Source organism: Neoarius graeffei, chromosome 19, assembly GCF_027579695.1.
Source record: "Neoarius graeffei isolate fNeoGra1 chromosome 19, fNeoGra1.pri, whole genome shotgun sequence".
NCBI classification, from domain to species: Eukaryota; Metazoa; Chordata; class Actinopteri; order Siluriformes; family Ariidae; genus Neoarius; species Neoarius graeffei.
In genome coordinates this window covers 11,491,336-11,509,839 of record NC_083587.1, presented here as the reverse complement: position 1 = coordinate 11,509,839, position 18,504 = coordinate 11,491,336, and the positions used below count along the sequence as shown (strand labels likewise).

At 41.4% G+C, this 18,504-nt stretch overlaps 2 protein-coding genes and 1 pseudogene across 2 annotated transcripts in view; 2 read left to right on the top strand and 1 right to left on the bottom strand.

Annotated features, from left to right (window-relative positions):
- LOC132867674 (zinc finger protein 585A-like) overlaps positions 1-18,504 on the bottom strand; it is a 1,308,017-nt gene that overhangs the window by 440,826 nt on the left and 848,687 nt on the right. The window lies entirely within an intron of this gene.
- The window catches only part of LOC132868064 (zinc finger protein 850-like), a 184,170-nt pseudogene that overhangs the window by 109,409 nt on the left and 56,257 nt on the right, over positions 1-18,504 (top strand).
- The window catches only part of LOC132867718 (histone-lysine N-methyltransferase PRDM7-like), a 92,905-nt gene that overhangs the window by 38,030 nt on the left and 36,371 nt on the right, over positions 1-18,504 (top strand). Inside the window, exon 3 of the mRNA XM_060900726.1 lies at positions 6,546-6,717. Within this exon, the coding sequence (XP_060756709.1) occupies positions 6,546-6,717 (172 nt within the window). The remainder of the gene's footprint in view (positions 1-6,545; positions 6,718-18,504) is intronic.

Sequence of the window (18,504 nt, the reverse complement as noted above, 5' to 3'; positions counted from 1 at the left end):
TAAAAATGGAAGCGGACGAATTGGTCCCTAAAAGAACTAGTAAGGGGTCAGTCATCTGGCATTTTTTGGATATCGCGAGGAGGACGTGGAACAGCAAATGCCAATTTGTAAAGTGTGCAAAAAAAACCTGTCATCACGAAAGGCAGCAGCACTACAAATATGTTCCATCACCTGAAAACTCACCCGGTACAGTATGAAGAGTCTCTTAAACTCTGAACTACTTGTCCATGAGCTAAAACCCCCCCACAAGCTAAACAAATGACCATAGCGGCCTCGTTCTCCAAAGCCACCCCATATGAGAAAACGAGTCAGAGATGGAGAGCTATAACGGATGCAATCACTAACGTCATTGCCGAAGACATGATCCCAATTAGTATAGTGGAAAAACCAGGCTTCCGAAAACTACTAAACACACTCGATCCCAAGTATAAGTTGCCTGGTCGCAGACATTTTACAGAGAAGGCAATACCGGACTTATACACATCTGAGAGGCAGAGCCAGAAAACATTCAGTTCAAAAGTGTGCAAAGAGAAAAATTGTTTTGAAGATCTCTCTTTTCTCTCCCTCAATCTCTCTCTCTCTATTGTGAATGTTCCAGTGGTTCTCAGTCGTCAGGTTAATAGCTTGGAGATCTATTTTTTAAAATAATTTAATGAAAGGGCACTTTTCTTATTTAGGCTAAATGTCTTTCTCAGCGTTGAGCTTGCACTTTATTGATTTGAGCTCTGAGCAGCTCGGTATTGTATTGCCCCTTTGTTGCAATTTTCAAGATTGTTTTTGCAGTTTGTGCTATATCTTTGCTGAATAAAAATAGTCTTATTTCAATTCAATTGTGATTAATCACTAACATGAAAATTTAGAATGTGTTGTTGAAAACCACCTGTAAAGTTAACCAAGAATGTTATTTAATCTGCAGGGATTGTAGTGAAAACAGTAAAGAGTAAAAGTTAGATTTCATGGGGTCCTTTAGAGGAGATTTAAATATATCGAGATATATATCTTATATCGTGAAATGGAGAAAATGTATCGGGATATTCATTTTTTCCCATATCGCACGGAGGAGATACCAAATGGGTGTTTGAACGGTTAATGATTTTTAATAAACCCTTTTTTCAGGATACCACCTTCATTTTAACCTTTTTATCTTAAGAATGTTCAACACAAACCTGATTTAAAAAAAATGAAACTGAATGAATTTTATAATGGTTTTCTTCAATATAATTGATATTTTAAACAAAAAGGAAATAAAGATATGTCATCCTATTTACATGCAAAAGAATCGCTTGACATTTTCTAATAAGCAGATTGTGGTTGACAATTGGGAACAAAGATGCACTGGAGCAAAAGAACATTAAAAAAGGTATCATAATTATATTGAAGAAAACCATTATAAAATTCATTCAGTTTCATTTTTTTTAAATCAGGTTTGTGTTGAACATTCTTAAGATAAAAAGGTTAAAATGAAGGTGGTATCCTGAAAAAAGGGTTTATTAAAAATCATTAACCGTTCAAACACCCATTTGGTATCTCCTCCGTCGCAAGCCAGTGTGGGTGCAATTGGTCTTAAGTGATCAGTCTCATTAAATCAGTCTCATTAATAATACCATTAATTTTGGTGTTTAATAATAAATTACCAAACAGCTAGATTATGGTATATTCCAAATTATTATGATCACTACTGATGCAGCAATAATGTATTACTTACTGTATTACATAGACACTACAGCCAATAGCACTCATATACACTTGGGTGAAGGCAATTTTGGAGTTCTTTGAGATTGCGTGACTTCAAAAATACAGCAGCAAAACAACGGACAAACAAGCACAGTTTAACAGAATAATTGAATTTATTATAACAATGATACTAAATGGATAATAGCAGTTGAGTACATTATATACAAGGCATAAACAGTGAGGTGTGTGTGTCAGGGATTGGAATGTTATCTAAGGTTGGGGGAAGTGAATCACCTCGTGGTCTCTTGAGACAAAAGGAATCACCTCGTGGTCTAATGAGACAAAGGAATATGTCGTGGTTGTTAATCCCACTAGCTTATAACATTACTAAATCCACTGAAATCTTGATGGTCAAAATATGTGTAATAATGAAATTAAAGGTGTTAGAAAGGATAGAGCATGCAACAACCTATCTATTAAAAACAACTGAGAGAACAATGTAGAACAACAATGATCAACTCAACACTGAGTGTCTACAGTGTGCACAATTAAACAGTTCCTGAGTTTAAATTCACACTACTTCATAAAGCTAATTCCTAAGACTAATTTGCCCAAATGCCAGCCTTACTTCCAGATATCCTGAAGTTTCGCAGGGTTTCGGGTGTTCGCGGGGTTCACAGAAGCTCGTGGGTCGCTCCTGTTAAAGTGCAGAGGTTTCCTTGGTCTGAACTTCGTCGTTTGTGAGGAAAAGTCTCTGATCAAACAATGTGCACAGCGATTAAGTTAGAAGGAATCCGGTCGCTTCTAACTTTTAATTAACTGCTTGGGCTGCAGTCGTAACGTTACTTATAATAAACAAATAAAACCGGTTGTAACTCAATATGAGTGAGACGGCGCAACTTAAGTAGTATTTTTACCGTGGCCAGTGGTAAATACGAAAGCGCACAGAGTCCTTTTTCTTGCAAGGCAGACGTCTTGATTTCGAATGTTCTGATGAGAGGGTGTCTCTTTATGTCTGTACGACGCAGGGTCCACAGCGCCAAAGAGGAAGAGAGAAGGTTTCCGGGTCACTTATAGAGTCATGGAGGAAGTGACGTAGGTGATCCCGCTTAGGCGTGACATGGGTCATCGCGGAAGTTAGTTGATGGGAGTTGTCGTTCTAGACGGGACTGTGGCTGTCCCTACACCAGTATACAGATTTCAGGGCAGTGGTGTAAGATGCTTTCTGATGCTCCTCCACCTGCTTGTTGGACTCAATAATGCTTCGCTGCTATGGCCGCACAGTGGGCTTCTGACACCATATGTGTCTTAAGAGTCTTGGTGCTATAAAATTTTAAATATTTAAGAAAACACAACTTTAATATTTAGTCATGTAGTAACATTTTATACTGATGAAGCCAGTAAAATTGAGTTCCAGCACTTTATTTTATTTATTTATTATTTTTAAACAGCTGATTACTTCATATGTAAAGGATACTGAAAACAAGGTGCACACATTAATTAAATTAAGTACCTTCATTAAATAATGCCATTTGGCTTGTGCTTGATAATGACAACCTGAAGTTTTTCTTTCCATCAGTCTGCCTTTGTCTCTTGGCAGAACTTTGCTTTTCCAATGGTTTCTTCTATTAAAGCATATATAAAAGCATTTCTTAGTAATGCAGGGTTGGACTTAAAGCAGTCCCCATTGGGAAAATGCTCTACAAAATCATAAAGGACTCAATTTTTGAAAGACCATGGAGTCCAGGGACACTCAAATTTGAACGTCTTGGTCAAACCCTGTACCTACTGCATGGACAAAATCTTGCTGTATTTGAATATTAATCAAAAGCAACACAGTACATATTTCACAGACAAAATACTCATTGTTAGTTTGAAATTTAGTTAAGTTCCTTTTTGATCAAAGGATTAGTGTTTTTCACGACCCAATATTTCATCTAGATTATAACATAACAAATATAGGCAGTGTTCTCCATGGGCACTTTTAAAATGGCACACCGCCACGTTATAATTCTGGCCCGCCACCCTTCCCTTGGCCAAAAAAAAAAAAAAAGTAACTTCATCAGTATGCACCAGATAAATCGTAAAGTATTTGCTTTATTATAATTTAACTATTTAACATGCAGAAGACCATTAAATGAATGCTTATGGGGCTACGTGAAGTGGCCACGCGATTGCAGTAGAAAGACATCCAGCCAGCTGCATACAGATTGTGACACAGAGCTTTGCACATTGAGGTCCATCCCTGCATTACACTACACCGCACCACATTACACCATATTGACACACAGTAACGTTGGAAGCTACAAGCTGCAGCTGGCCAGCAGCTAAGTAACTTTGCAGTGCACACGCAGATTGTAGCGTTATTATGCAACGGTTATGCTTATCTATCGTCTTTTCTGACCATACACCGTTACAGTAATCATATAACGGCGTGCACACACACATTAAGTTCAGGTCTTTTATTTTACGTATCTGTGATTGTGTAGGCGAGAACTGCATTTCCCTGTTGCTTCACTGTTTGTTTACTGCAGGACTTCCAGGTTTCTGGGTCAAAGGACCCAAACTATGGAGGCCGGGGTGGCTTTGTAGTGCCAGTCTTGGGCATGCACAAACTGGTGGGCATGGACTGTAGTGGTTTCACCCCATTAACATTGTGTATTGTTTAAAAAAAAAAAAAAGCATTTATTGTAACTGGGTATTTTGTTTATGAATTATACAGATTATTGGCATGCACTTAGACCCGAGATTATGTAAATGCATGGTTTATGCAATGTTGGTAATATAAAGTAATTGGTATCTTCCAGTGGGTGGGGACAGGCCACTATATCTAGCCCTCTGAAGGGAGGTGGGTCATGGTTGGGTCATGGTGCTGTCTGTTATGTAGTAGTCATGTAATGTGCATGTAATCAGGTGGTGCAAACATAGTGCAATACAGTATTCTGTTTTGTAGACACAGTATTTTTTTGTTGTAATAATTACTTGAACTTATTTTACTATTTTTTTGATACATTATTATATTATATTTTGTGTTAAATTTCTGCTGCTACTTTGGGAAACTAGACCCAATAAAACATCTTGTATTAAAAGTTCTATCTTTGGCCATTGTCCATCAGATATGTACAGTAAGAATGTGTTTAATTTTTTGTAAAATGATTTTAACAATGATTGATTTAGCAATTCCTATCCATTATTGGCCAGTTTCACTGTCAAAAAAGCCCAAAGCTTCAAGGGGGGGCTTTGCCCCCCCTAGCCCCCAAACCCCTGCCACCACCTTTTATTTTTGAAAAGTGGAGAACCCTGATAGAGGTCACAAAAACATATTTTGCAGTACATAGGTACTTAGTAGTCACATTAAAAAAAAAAAAAAGCCACTAAAGATTTAGACTAACCTGTTGTTAGGTCCAAGTTTGGTTTGGGGTGGAATCTTTTTCTACAGAATCCTTCTTGTTGTTGTTGTGATGAGGGTGGTGGTTGTTGCGCTCTCTTTCTGCGCATTCATCATCCAAAGTGAGATCCAGTGTGAGAGCTGTTGATAGTAGTTCACTAGAAGTTTCTGTAACTGGAGGATTCTTGTTAGGCAGGTTGTCTTTCTTCTTGAAGAAAGATTATATGCTGCTTTGTGCCATCACGAGAAGAAGAAATCATGCAGTGTGTCTTGTGTGAACTCTTGCGTCAGTGTGAAATTGGTGTGTGGGACAGCGTGGCTAAAATATTTGGGGCATGTGGTCGGGACCCGTCTGGATAGATTGGAGACTATTTTTGAATCATAAAACAGTCCATAAATGCCTACATTTTTATAAATGTTTCTCATTTATATTTTAGATCGCTATAGATTAGCACTTTTATCACAATGAGAATTTTCCATGGTTTGTTAACTCTGGAAAAATTTTTCCTGTGTATGCACTATAGCGGACACATCAACCGATCTGCTCATCAGAAATAGAAGAAATATTTACACTTGCCTTTGATCTTTGGCTGGATCGAGTTGAAGTTTAAAAATAAAGGCACTGTTCATCAGGGTCACAGTTCTCAAAATTGAATTGAATTGCTGTCCTTAATCATGAATGGAATCACTGTCCTGAATCATCTGACGCGCATAAAATCTGCATGCCGTCTTGCAACAAGTTTTACCTCCAAACAGCCTGAACTATGTCTGACAGCATGGCAGGCGAGCGATGATGTTCTCACACACTTTATGTTTTTCAGCTTTAACGTCTGTTTAGGTACCCAGACATGTGCGCATACACAGTTGCATTTTGGTCTGGGGAAATCTTTGCTCTCTCCCTCCTTTTCAGTTCTCCACAGTCACTGCAACAAACACACACAACATTAATTGACAACAGGTGCACTGACTTTGCCACTCACCTTCCCTGGCCCCACCCTACATTCACAAACTGATACTAAGCCATGCCCCCACTTCCACAAATACGTTTGAAGTTCTTCATACTAACTGTCCAGTTTTTTGTGTCATGCCGAGATAATCATTATAAAGAATCGCAATGCCTCCTCTGCCAGTTAGACGAGACTGGTGTATATAACTGCAACCAGGAGGACTAGTTTCATTTAATGCTAGAGACTCATTTGGTTTAATCCATGTTTCTGTTTAAACACAGTACATTAAACTGCTGATCAGTAAGAAGTTCATTAACAGTTCATGCTTCAATGTAATGAAACCTGTGTGATGACTCTGTGCAGGTAGCAGACACAGTTTAGCCTGTCCGTCTGCTCCCTGGCCTTGGCTCTGGATTGTCACAGATCAACTAGGCCTGTTCTGAGACTATGAGCTATGCTGCGAGAAATGAGAGCAGCACCTTCCCGAGTGGGATGGATACCGTCCTGCCCTAACAGATTATTTGTTTGATCTTTAGCTGTGTGAGGACATGAAAACAGAGACATCCATGGATGGAGAGACCTCAGACCTCAGTGTGAAGAAAGAGGAGACCCTGGAGCTGAATATCTACAACTATGGAGACAATCTCAACAACCCACCTGAAGGTCTCGCCGTTAAAATGGAAGATCCTGACAATAAAGACTATCTCTGTAAGACATTAGGCCACTCTGGTGCTCAGTAACACTCACTGTTTATTCTACCCTGCACACTATCTGGTGTACTAAAAGTGCAATACAGTACATTTGGGACGTAGCCTCAGTCTCTTATTTTAATCAACAAATTGTGACAATGAAATTTAGATTTTTTTTATTGATTAAAGTATGAACTTTGTTTATAGAGCGTGTAACATGCAGACCCTCCAGGATTTTGCGATGTTGCGATTTGCAACTTCAACGCAAATTCAACCAATCCCCGCGAATTCAGGGCAGTGTTGCAATTATATCCAATCACTGCAACTTTCCCGCAAATTTGACCAATCGTTGGTGTCTTGAGATGACGTCAACAAACTACCTTCCGCCTTACTTCCGTGTATACATTCAAGAGAAGCAGCATGTGCGAGTCAGTGTTTATAGGCTTAAATTCTGTTACTGAAAGTGTGTTATGTTTACAGTGAAGGACTGTGTGCACTTTATTTTTTTACTTAATACAAGAAATTAATGAATGCCAACATTTTTGCCAAAATGGTATTTTATTTTCCATTGTTTAGGCAGCTTCAGCATCATACTGTGAGATTCTGTTCAAGTTGTTTTTTTTTTCTTCTATGAAGCCTGAGACATTTATTTTATTAGTTTATAATTATTGTTTAATTTAGTCTTCAGGAGAGACTGCCTGCACACAGTACTAGTATTAATAGTTTTTTTTTTTTTCTTACATGAAAGCTGAGGCATTTATATTATATTTTAAGGTAACTTCATGTTGTGCTGTGAGGTTCTATGCACTTTAACTTTTGAACCAACAGGTGCATTTGGATAAGTAAAGCCTATTTTTCTGCATTTTTGTAGTCCTGGTAATCTTTTATATTGGTAAAGTTGTTTATAGGACCATTTCTCAGTGTCTGTTTTTTTTTTTATCAATAGTTTTTCAGTAATAACTTAATATTTAACATATCACTCAATTTTAATCACAAAAAGAGAAAATCGCAATAATTTCTCGCAACTTTTACTTCCTCCTGCAATGTAATCGCAAAAAAACCCTAAAAAACACCAACTTTCATTGCAAATTTTTGGAAAAAACCCCGCAACATCAGACATTTTAGCCCACAACAATCACAAAAAAGGCCCGCAAAATCCTGGGGGGACTGAACATGGTAGCGAGGAGTGAGAGAAACTTATTTAAAATACTTTAGTCATTATAAACTGATGATGTTAACCTGAACAAAAAGAGTATGGAATATCACACGATGGGTGTGTGTAAAAATCTATGCTGTGTAGTTTTATTTTCATATAACAGCATGGCCCAAAGTGTATGATTCCCCTCAAACCATAGTGATTTTGCTTGCTATTGCAATTTTTAATTTATTAATGAATGACACATTGAATGTTTAATTTGTTTCTGTTTACATTTAATGTGGCATAATGTCTGTCATTCTCTCCAGCCACTCCTGTGTTTTATTCTGAGACAAAAAAAAAAATGTGGGATGTCGTGTGACTGAGAAACCAGAAAGCACAAAGTCCTCTGTCCTGAAGACTCTTCCATCTTGGGAAACTTACTGACTGATACCTGGGTCTCCTTCCATAAATGTTAAATAAATGTGTCCTAACGTCTTCACCACATTAGAAGATTATAGGGTTTTGTTTTGTTTTGCTCTTTCTTCCACCCGTTTTTTGTCCAGTGTGGTCACCTGCTAGTATCCACCCACTAGCCAGGTCTCTCTAACCATGTGAGTGAAGGCTAACATGTACTTTGACATGTAAAGCCATCAAACTCCTCTTTTTCAACTGAAGCTCATGCTGTGTGTAAATGACTCTTATTGACGGTATATAAGCAAGTTAACTACTTCCTATAAGTTTTATTTTTGTTAGTGCCTTTTACGTTTTCGGGTCTTTTATTTTGAAGCCCTTCTGGCGTACTCTCATCTGAGAGTCAGCAACTTGCCCATAGGCGTTCACACATGAACGGCAGCTAATTGAAGAGTGTATGGAAGGAAAAGGTGTTTTGAAGACATTGCCTTGCAATGTAAAGTTTCATTATGGATAATTAAGCGCCTAGCTGGAAATGGGAACAAGGTATTGTGTGTTTCAACTTGTTTTATGACTGTTTGCTGTGACGTGTTATCCTAATTAACTGCCGAAAGGGTGTTTACGTATATCATTGTTGTATTAGCTATGCTAAGGTTAGCTTATGCGAAAGGGTGCTATATGGATAAGCTGTAATGTTGTGTTAATGCTGGTTTTCTAGCTTTTTATATGCTTTGACCGATTTATATGTGAGTGAATACTTGATAAATGTCCACATGTGTGGTTAACTGGCATTATGGAAATGTTTATGCTTGTGAGAGCTTATTTTATTTATCCATCTGCAGCTCTTACGGTGTTTGTGAAGAAAGGTTGTGAAGGAAAGGAAGTATATTTGTGTTTAAATTAAGGATGACAGCTGAACATAATAAATGCTTCTTGAAACATCAGTAAGCTTCATCATTGTCTGGCTGGGATTCGCTATAGTAAGAGCTTGCCCTCATCGATCTGACGACTTGCTACCATTATGACGGGCCGTGATGGAGGGTCTTCACAGTGTGCCTGCTGCTGCTACTACTTCGCCATGTGCTGTCTACATGGATTCATCATGAACATGTCCCGACGTGTCAGCACATGATCCACTTCGGCAATCCAGGCAGCGGTTTCATGGATTCGATGCAATGGTCAAGTATGGTCACGTTCACTGACGTTGAAGCAGAACTGTGAGTATACACCTATATTACACAGTCTACGGACTGCAACAAGGTGAGCTCCACATGAACAGCCCTTTTAGACTGAACCAGTGAACTTTTCATACTCTTCTCATCTACAGCAAAGGAAAGAAACTGTTGCTTACACTCTCACATGGACACATTCACATAGACTCTTTATTAAGGACATTTTATATTTTTTGCATACCAAGTACTTTGAGAAGTGTGTTCATTACAGTACTTACCTGGACATTTCCAGTTGTTTGAGTGTCTGCACGTTATTGCAGCTCTGCTAGTTGTTCATGCTCATATTCTGATTTTTGCATTTCAAGTACTTTAAGGTTTGCCTTTATTGTAATACTTACCTGGATATCTACAGCAACTTTCTGTTTATTGCAAAGGTTCGATCATACTTGTTAAGAGGTTTCTTTTGACTTAATAATTTCAAATTGAGTTGATAATGTCAGTCAGGTAGCTTCAAGGAGAGAGGAGCGGATGCCTGGTTCCCAGCACGAAGTTCAAGACTTCCAGAGTGAGCTCCACTCAGTGGCAGTTGTATCTGAGATGCCTGGCCTGAAGGAACCTGAAGGGTCTCAATGCTCTGAACATGCACTACAAGATGAAGAGGCCAAGAAAAAGGAGAAATGGCTGCTCTCAATGTACAAAAAATGGAAGCTCAACATATGCAAAGCAAGAGATCAGCTGAAGACGTACATGCCAGAGAGTGAGCTCTGGCCTCTCATTGAAGATCTTAAGAAAGTGAAGGAAGAGGTAATGAACCTGTATTTTGGAATTCGAGATCTTGCCACACCTTCTACCGGCGTGAGAAGAAGAGTTGACATTTGCAAATCAGTTACCACAGAAATCATCACCATTGCCTACGGCAGAGCAATAAACGAAGAAGGTGAGTTTAACGAGGACATGAACTGCTCCACCGTGACTATGCAAAGTCTGTCTATGGATCTGCTGCTTCCTTGACAAGTCACAGCAAGTCTGACCAACACTCCACAGCTTCGTCCATGGCAGCCAAGCGTGCAGCTGCAGACCTAGCAGTGAAGGAAGCAAATTATGAAATGATGGAGGCAGAAGAAAGACAAAGAGAAGTCATCCGAGAGTTAGAGGAATAACAACCGAAGGCTCTGGAGGCACAAAGGCATGAGTTGGAGCAAGTACGGGCAGCTCAAGCTAAGCTAAAGGTATACAATAAAGAGACGGAACGCAAAGCTGCTGCCTGCATTAACGATGAAAGGAACAAGGAAATAGAGTGTGCCTGTAACTGCAGTCCCTCTGTCTCATGTTACCTCTTGTTCGGGCCTTTCAAGAGAGCATAGCCTTAAATAGGCTCCCTGTTCCGGAGCCATTTGTCTTCAATGGTGATGCAATATGGTTCATTGAATGAATGGAAAGCAGCGTTTACCTCACTCATTGACCAAAGAGCATCACACCAGTTGAAAAAAACTATTATCTGAAGAAATATGTTGGTGGGGCGGCACGGTGGTGTAGTGGTTAGCGCTGTCGCCTCACAGCAAGAAGGTCCTGGGTTCGAACCCCGGGTCCGGCGAGGGCCTTTCTGTGTGGAGTTTGCATGTTCTCCCCGTGTCCGCGTGGGTTTCCTCCGGGTGCTCCGGTTTCCCCCACAGTCCAAAGACATGCAGGTTAGGTTAACTGGTGACTCTAAATTGACCGTAGGTGTGAATGTGAGTGTGAATGGTTGTCTGTGTCTATGTGTCAGCCCTGTGATGACCTGGCGACTTGTCCAGGGTGTACCCCGCCTTTCGCCCGTAGTCAGCTGGGATAGGCTCCAGCTTGCCTGCGACCCTGTAGAACAGGATAAAGCGGCTAGAGATAATGAGATGAGATGAGATATGTTGGTGGTCCAGCATGCCAGGTGCTAGAAGGCACTTTCTTCCAGAATGATACTGAAGCCTATCAGGAGGCCTGGAACAAGCTGAATTGTCGCTTTGGCCAGCCATTCGCCATTCAGCGAGAAGCTCACCAATTGGCCAAGGATTCAACCTAAGGATGTTCAAGGACTCAGAAACTTCTCAGATTTTCTGAATGCCTGTCAAGATGCCATGCCTCACGTCAAGGGTCTTGACATACTAAATGACTGTGAGGAGAACCAGAAGCTTGCCCACAAACTACCAGACTGGGCAGCTTCACACTGGAACCGACAAGTCACCTAATGCCTGAACGAGAAGCAAGAATTTCCAAGTTTCAAGGACTTTGCAACATTTGTGTCAACTGAAGCTGAGATTGCTTGCAATCCAATTACATCGCTTCATGCTCTTCATTCATCAGACTCGAACACTGAGAAGAGAAATCTCAGAGACACAAAGAGAAACAGACCAGTGTTCTCACCACTCACACAGCTACAGACAACACAAATCAAAGGTCAGACCAGAAAAGGGCTAAAGCTCCATGCATCCTTTGTCAAGATAACGGACATCAACTTCATGCATGTCCCAAGTTCACAGGGATGTTGTTGGCAGAACGACGGAACTACATAAAGGAGAAGAAACTGTTACGGATGCTTAAAATCTGGACACGGCGCAAAAGACTGTCGTCATAGTCACTTCTGTGACAACTGCAAAGGAAGGCATCCTACAGTCCTCCATGATTACAACTATGGAAAGGTGTTCATCTGAAACAGGGATGAATCCAAGTGCTGCTGCTGCAACATCACTCGGTGTAACAGGCGAAGGCTCATCCTACACATCGATGGTAATACCAGTGTGGGTGTCAACTAAAAACAATTCAACAGCTGAGAAGCTTGTCTATGCTCTACTTAACACTCAAAGCGATACAACATTCGTCGACCAAGAAGTGAGCGACAGTCTAATTGCTGACAAGTATCCAGTGAAGTTGAAGTTGACCACCATGAGTGGGGAAAAAACAGTTCTCCCAAGTGAGTGTCTCTGGCCTTCATGTAAGGGGATATAGTTCTGCTATTCAGGTTGATCTTCCAGTTGCCTACACAAAGGATTGCATACCTGTTAACCATGCTCACATTCCCACTTGTGAGACGGCTAAACAATGGAGTCATCTCAGAGAACTAGCAGACGAAATCCAACCACTAAAGGACTGTGAAGTAGGACTTCTTATAGGCTACAACTGCTCCAGAGCCATGGCACCAAGGCAGGTCATCCTAGGAGGAGATGAGGAACCCTGTGCAATACGGACAGACTTAGGATGGACTATTGTGGGGCGCTCATCCCAAGGCCATGATCCGTTGAGCACAAGTCGCCTGTATCACAAAATCACGGTTCAAGAGCTGCCTCTGGTAACTTCTGCCAATGCTACTCGGATTCTAGAATCTGACTTCAAGGATGGCAGTGAAGACAGCAAAGCAGTGTCACAAGATGACATCGCCTTCCTCCATAAGCTAGATGAGGGTATACGGAAAACACGCATGGCCACTATGAAATGCCCCTGCCTTTCAAAAACAGACCTAGCTTGCCTGATAAAGACTCAGCCATGATACACCGCAACCACCTGAAAAGGAAACTGCAACGGGACGAAAGGTATAAGGAGCAGTATGTTGAGTTCATGGAGGAGGTAATCGAGAAGGGAGATGCAGAGCAGATTGAAGATAGTGGGAGTGAAGGTGAGAGATGGTACATTCCCCATCACGGTGTTCATCATGCAAAGAAGCCGGAAAAGCTTCGCGTAGTGTTCGATTGCGCTGCCAGATGCAAAGGAACCAGCCTAAATGACCACCTCCTCTCTGGTCCTGACATGCTGAACAAGTTGAGTGGTGTTCTCATTTGCTTTTGACAACACCCTGTTGCTCTGATGTGCGACATTGGAAAAAATGTTCCATCAATTTCATGTGTATGAGGCTGATCGCAACTACCTGCACTTTCTCTGTCGGAAGCAAGGAGACTTGAACTCACCACCCAGCAAGCTCCGGATGAAGGTGCATCTGTTCAGTGCTGCTTCCTCTCCTGGATGCGCAAACTACGGGCTGAAGCATCTAGCTAAAGAGAATAGCAACCTCTACCCTAAAGGTTCATCATGAGGGATTTTTATGTAGACGATGGGCTTGCCAGTGTTGAAAGCACTGAAGATGCTATTCAGCTTGCCAGAGAAGCTTGCAAACTGTGCACCATGGGTGGTCTGCGACTACACAAGTTTGTGTTGAACGACAGAGACGTTCAAGAGTATACCACTCTAAGAACAAGCAACTAATGTGAAAAATATGGACCTCACCTTCGACAACCTGCCACTTGAGAGAGTCCTAGGGATTTAATGGGATGTGGAATCCGACCACTTCCGGCTTAACGTCAGCCTAAAGGATCAGCCTGCAACACGCTGTGGCATCCTGTTTGTAGTGGCTTCCTTGTATGACCCTCTCGGGTTTGTGGCGCCTGTTCTGCCCAAAGTGAAGATCATTCTTCAGGAGATGTCTAGGCAAGGCACAGGCTGGGACGATCCTCTCCCAGACGAACTTCATCCAAAATGGGAACAGTGGAGAAGTGATCTAGCCCAATTAGATGATGTTACCATATCCTGTACCTACTCACCTGCTGGATTTGGAAAGGTCACAAAGACAGAGCTGCATCATTTCTCGGATGCTAGCCTTAAGGGTTATGGCCAGTGCTTGTACTTGAGACTTCAAAATGAAAAGGGAGATGTTCACTGTGCCTTAGTTGTAGGAAAGACACGCGTCTTACCATCCAAGGTCACAACTGTTCTGAGATTGGAACTAACAGCTGCAGTTGTTTCTGTGAAGATAAGCAACATGCTCAAGGACGAATTTGCATCTACTGGGACTGCAGAGTTCTTCTGGACTGATTCTAAGGTGATCTTAGGATATATCAACAATGAAGCATGACGATTCCACACCTTTTGTGGCTAATCGCATTCAGAAGATTCATCTCAGCTCGCCCTCTCAGCAATGGAGATGCGTCCCAACCAATGAGAATCCTGCTGACCATGCTTCTAGGGGCTTGACTCCCAGCAAGCTTTGTTCATCCACCTGGCTCACTGGACCCAAGTTCTTATGGAACAAGGAAATGAAGCTGGCTGTTGCTGAGATTCCAGAGTTAATGATTGGAGATCCAGAGGTCAGAAGTGCTCTAGTGCTTAGCACAAGAACCACAAAACGAGTAAGCCTTGTTGATTGCTTGTCTAAGCTCTCATCTTGGTCACTGGCTACTCAAGCTGTTGCACGCATACTAAGGTGCATCAGCAAGAACCGATCAAACCATCTCACCACTGTAAAAGAACGAGAACATGCAGAACATTGCATAATCATAGACCTGCAGAAAAATGTGTATCAAGAGGAGTTGAAACTGCTGAACAAAGGGATCTCCTACCATCTCAATCCATTATACTCACTTGATGCCTTCCTTGACAAAGATGGCATCCTCAGGGTGGGAGGTAGGCTGTGCAGCTCTTCTCTTCCCGACTCAATCAAGCACCCTGCAGTCGTCCCCAAGGATCATCACATTGCAAAGATAATCATTTGCTCATCACCATGAAAGGATGAAACATCAAGGCAAAGGTCTTACTATTAATGACATCAGGTCCCATGGATTCCTGGCATCAATCGGGCAGGAGCATCCTACATTTGTCAATGCGTTATCTGTAGACTGCTTCGGAAACCAACGGAAGAGCAAAGGATGGCTGATGTACCCTCTGAACGTGTGGAACCATCATCCCCCCCCACCTTCTGTGGAATGGACTACTTTGGTCCATTTTTTACAAAGCAGGGTAGAAAGGAGAACAAGAGGTGTATGGTATTCTCTTCACTTGCCTTAGCTCCCGCACCATCCATATTGAGATGCTTGATGACCTGTCCACCGACGCCCTCATAAATGACCTACAATGCTTTATTGCCATACGTGGCACTGTTCGTCAAATCAAGTCTGATCAAGGAAGCAACTTTGTTGGAGCCAAAAATGAACTCAAAGAGGCTCTAAAAGAAGTCAGTGCAGACTGGCTGGCTGCATTTCTTGCTGAGAAACAATGCGAGTTCAGCATGAATGCACCCTATTCGAGCTATGTCGGAGGGGTGTGGGAGAGACAGATTAGAACAGTGAAAGGCATCCTAAGGCCACGCTTGCTCTTTCTTCTGGTAGGCTAAATGATGCTTCGCTACGAGCTTTCCTCTATGAAGCTCTGGCAATTGTCAACAACCGTCCACTGACTGTTAACAACCTCAGTGACACCCCCCCCACACACACACACAGCCTCGAGCCACTCACCCCTAATCATCTCCTAACTCTGAAATCTGTCAAGGCCTTGCCTCTTCCGGGTGAGTTCATCAGAGAAGACATGTATAGCAAGAAAAGGTGGTGACGTTCAATACCTGGCAGAACAGTTTTGGAGTCGATGGCGAAAGGAATACCTGGCCAACATTTGCCCTCAGACAGCGCTGGCATACTCCCAGGAGAAATCTGCAAGTTGGAGATATCGTAATGATGAAAGGAGAGGATGTGCACAGGAACGAGTGGAAGTTGGGCAGAGTTTCAGAAACCACTACTGACAAAGACAGACTAGTAAGGAGAGTTAAGGTCTGCCTTGGTGACAGGAAGCTTGGCAAGAAAGAGGAGCGTCTCCACAAGATGTTTGAAGTGGAGCGCCCAGTCCAGAAGCTAGTCTTGCTGCTGGAGACTGATTAAGCCTGTTCACCCTATAGTTGTTAATACCTTCTAGCTATAGCTTGTAAGCTCATAGTTCATGGTTTAAAAGGGTTTTCCACCTTCTAAACAAGTTATTTGTATAGGGAAGGTCATTTTCAGTTTGAAATCATTCGTGCCTAATGTAAACCATATACTGTTCCATTATTTACTCATGAATGGTGGGAGTGTAAATTACTCTTATTGACGGTGTATATAAGCAAGTTAACTACTTCCTGTAAGTTTTATTTTTATTAGTGCCTTTTACATTTTCGGGTCTTTTATTTTGAAGCCATTCTGGCGTACTCTCATCTGAGAGTCAGCAACTTGCCCATGGGCGTTCACACATGAACGGTAGCTAATTGAAGAGTGTATGGAAGGAAAAGGTGTTTTGAAGACATTGCCTTGCAATGTAAAGTTTCATTATGGATAATTAAGCGCCTAGCTGGAAATGGGAACAAGGTATTGTGTTTCAACTTGTTTTATGACTGTTTGCTGTGACATGTTATCCTAATTAACTGCCGAAAGGGTGTTTACATATATCGTTGCTGTATTAGCCATGCTAGGGTTAGCTTATGCGAAAGGGTGCTACATGGATAAGCTGTAATGTCGTGTTAATGCTGTTTTTCTAGCTTTTCATGTGCTTTGACCGTGAGTGTGTGTGAATATTTGATAAATGTCCATGTGTGGATAACTGGCATTATGGAAATGTTTACGCTTGTGAGAGCTAATTTTATTTTATTTATCCATCTGCAGCTCTTGCGGTGTTTGTGAAGAAAGGTTGTGAAGGAAAGGAAGTATATTTGTGTTTAAATTAAGGATGATGGCTGAACATAATAAATGCTTCTTGAAACATCAGTAAACTTCATTGTCTGGCTGGGGTTCGCTATACTGTGTCACATGATGGCAAAACACACCTGGAGGACAGTGCTGTGTGCTCTGTTCCCCACATGCATAAGCTCGCAGAAGATCCCAACCAGCTGTAATTTAATAGGGGACAGAGAGTATGCCCTTGGAATGGGATGTTCAATAAGAGACAGTGGGTGTGAGAGACAGGAGTCCAAATATACGGATTTCAGGGCATCACCATGGCGCAGCTCCAGGGTCCTGAATTCGATTCTAAGCTCGGGTTGCTGTCTGTGTGAAGTTTTGCAAGTTCTCCCCCCGTCATTGTAGGTTTCCTCTGGGTCCAATGTTTTCTTCTTCAGCAAATTAGTTATGCTTAAATTGCCATTCGGTGTGTGTGTGTGAGAGAGAGGGGGTTGTTGTGTGTTTTTTTTTTTTTTTTTAAATATGAATCCTAGATGTATGGCATTGTGGGGGGGGGAATGTCTAGATTTAGAAATGCCATAATTGTCAGCAAGCTCAAATAGAGATGTGCGTTGGACTATTTTTATTTATTTACTTTCTTACATACTGTGTGGACAGTTAATTTTGTTTGTACCTGCATGTGATTTCATAAATTTGGGAAATTCTATTCCCCAGAAGATAAGCAAACAAGTAGCTGAATTGAAAACAACCCTGACCAGGCAAGTCCTAAGAGAATACTGTAAATACATCATGCAGTGCCACAGTCATGTTAATGAACATTTGTTTTATTTTGCCCTGCAAGCTTCGTATCTGACCATTTTGTTTACTCCCACAAGGAAGTAAAAAAAACCTCATACTCGTATCCAGTACTAGCACAAAATATGGAAATGCCTAGGAAAAGATCGATTTTGCATACTTAATCCGTGCAAATGACATCAGAATCTGCACTGAAGGCAACTGAAATACATTATGAAGATACAGAGACACCTTTTAACCACAATTTTATACTTTAACCATGAAAACACTAGCAGTTTTGGCTATCGTTGTGTGATAAACAACATAAAAATATTGGAAATAGTATCTCTTTTCGTTTAGCCCCAAAACCAACCTTAATCACTCCTTGTTGGGCAATCCTAGCCTGATATGCTAATTATTCCACAGGTGAAAACCATTAACTAAATCATGTGGTCTCTACAAATAATTCATTAGAAAAAGTATTTATCCTCTGACTACAGCCAGGCAACATGCAGAAATGACATCAGAGAGAAACTACAGAAGAGCAGCGTATTAGGATGAAAGTTTTGCGGGAGGAGGGCCATTCATAATGAGCCATAGCAAAGAAACTGCATGTGACCCACAGTGCTGTCTGGAAATGCCTCAAGCATCACCAGAAGACTGGGAACTTCAAGAACATTTCAGGCAGCGGAAGGAAGAAAAAGTTGACTAAAGCTGATGTCCAGTACCTCAAGACTACATCCCTACGAGAGAGGAAGAAATCCAGCAAGGAACTGGCACAGGACCTCCAAGATGCTACAGGCAAGGATGTCTCCCCACACCTGGTTAGGAAGATGCTCTCAGCAGAAGGCCTCAAAGGTCATGTGTCAGTGCGCAAAACT